Genomic DNA, 1,733 nt, shown 5'->3' with positions numbered 1-1,733 from the left:
CGGCAGCAGGGCGAGGGCTCGTGCCATGCGGTGGGGGCTGGACTGAAGGGGTCCCTCACCCCTCACCCTGGTTCCTTGCAGCCGCCACGGACTGCAGCAGCTATTTCAAGCTGGGGGTGAAGGGTACGACGTTCCAGAAGTGCGAACACACCTCCCTGTGCTACGCGCCCAGCTGGGTGTGCGACGGCGCAAACGACTGCGGGGACTACTCAGACGAGCGCAACTGCCCGGGTGAGAGCGGGAGGAGGAGAGGGGGCTCGGGCACAGGGGGGCAGGGGCGTCACAGCCACCTTCTGGCCGGGAGCTTCCCTTCGGGGTCTGTTTGGGCGGCGGGCGCCCGCTTTGCTCGCCGGGAACGTCGCCCTTTGCCCGTGCAGCTCCGGCACGGAGCGTGCTGCAGGGTGCCGATGGATGCAAGAGCACGGAGGGTTTTTGGGGAGGAATCCTTCGGGGTCGGGCAGTCTCGGGCACATCCCCGCCACCGCTTACTGGTGTCTCCTTCACAAACCAGGGGGAAGGAAACCCAAGTGCCCAGCCAACTACTTCGCCTGCCCAAGCGGGAGGTGCATCCCCATGACCTGGACCTGTGACAAAGAGGACGACTGCGAGAACGGAGAGGACGAGACCCACTGCAGTGAGCGGCAGGGTGGGGAGAGCAAGGGACTCCGGGGCGATCGCGCGGGGTGGGGAGCACAAGCGTGCTGGAGCAGGGACAGGACCCTCTCCCCTCTCTGATGTCCCATTGCCAAGGGTCAGGCGCCAGATTCTTCCCCCTCTGTGGTCTTATTCCCCCAGCTCGGGCTTTTAACTGTGACCAGTGCAAACGTCGGTACGGGCGTGCGTGTCCGTGGTCAGCCTGAGGATGGCCAGTTACGGCTCGCTTCAATTATGTTTTAAGTTCCAGCCTCCCCCAAACGGTGCTCAGGAACTGGGGAACCTCCCCAGCTCCAGAGGGGGAACCCCACACCAGTCCTGCAGCTGCAGTGCCCGTCGGCGCGGTGTGGGCAAGCAGTAGCCCCAGCACCAGGAGGGGCTCCAGCCCTGCGATCCGATCCGGCTGTGCTCTGCTGCCGCGTCCTTGCCCCCCACCCCCCAGCATCGCCCCAGCTCTGATCCCTCCTCTCATCTCCTCCTCTCCCAGACAAGTTCTGCTACCCCGTGCAGTTCGAGTGCAACAACCACCGCTGCATCTCCAAGCTCTGGGTGTGCGATGGGGCGGACGACTGCGGGGACGGCTCCGACGAGGACAGCCGCTGCCGTGAGTCTGCTCCAGCCCCTCACCGTCCCTGCCGGCGCCGCCGCTCCCTCTCTCTGCATCCCTGCCTCTGCCCCCATCCCTCCTCCCACCCTTCCTTTCCTGCGCCCTGGTTCTCACTGCTCTCCGCTGCATCTCCAAGCTCTGGGTGTGCGATGGGGCGGACGACTGCGGGGACGGCTCCGACGAGGACAGCCGCTGCCGTGAGTCTGCTCCAGCCCCTCACCGTCCCTGCCGGCGCCGCCGCTCCCTCTCTCTGCATCCCTGCCTCTGCCCCCATCCCTCCTCCCACCCTTCCTTTCCTGCGCCCTGGTTCTCACTGCTCTCCCGGCTTCGGTAGCTTGGGGTCCCCTGAGACGTGGGGGCGCGGAGCCCAAGAGCGTGGGTTCCCCGGTGGCGGGGGTGATCGGCCTCCTCCCTGCCTCCCCCCTCCCCAGGGCTGACCACCTGCAGCGCGGGATCCTTCCAGTGCCCCGGC

The 1,733-nt window shown here is 66.9% G+C and overlaps 1 protein-coding gene across 1 annotated transcript in view; it reads left to right on the top strand.

The window, feature by feature from the left end:
* LOC104132272 (low-density lipoprotein receptor-related protein 1) overlaps positions 1-1,733 on the top strand; it is a gene marked incomplete at both ends in the record, with an annotated part of 38,951 nt that overhangs the window by 17,435 nt on the left and 19,783 nt on the right. Inside the window, 3 exon segments of the mRNA XM_035900950.1 lie at positions 82-231; positions 512-646; positions 1,142-1,258. Coding sequence (XP_035756843.1) covers positions 82-231; positions 512-646; positions 1,142-1,258 — 402 coding nt within the window.

Source organism: Egretta garzetta, unplaced genomic scaffold (genome assembly GCF_000687185.1).
Source record: "Egretta garzetta isolate BGI_Z169 unplaced genomic scaffold, ASM68718v1 scaffold928, whole genome shotgun sequence".
NCBI lineage: Eukaryota > Metazoa > Chordata > Aves > Pelecaniformes > Ardeidae > Egretta > Egretta garzetta.
The sequence above is the reverse complement of the archived record's forward strand: the minus strand, read 5'-3'. Positions and strand labels throughout refer to the sequence as shown.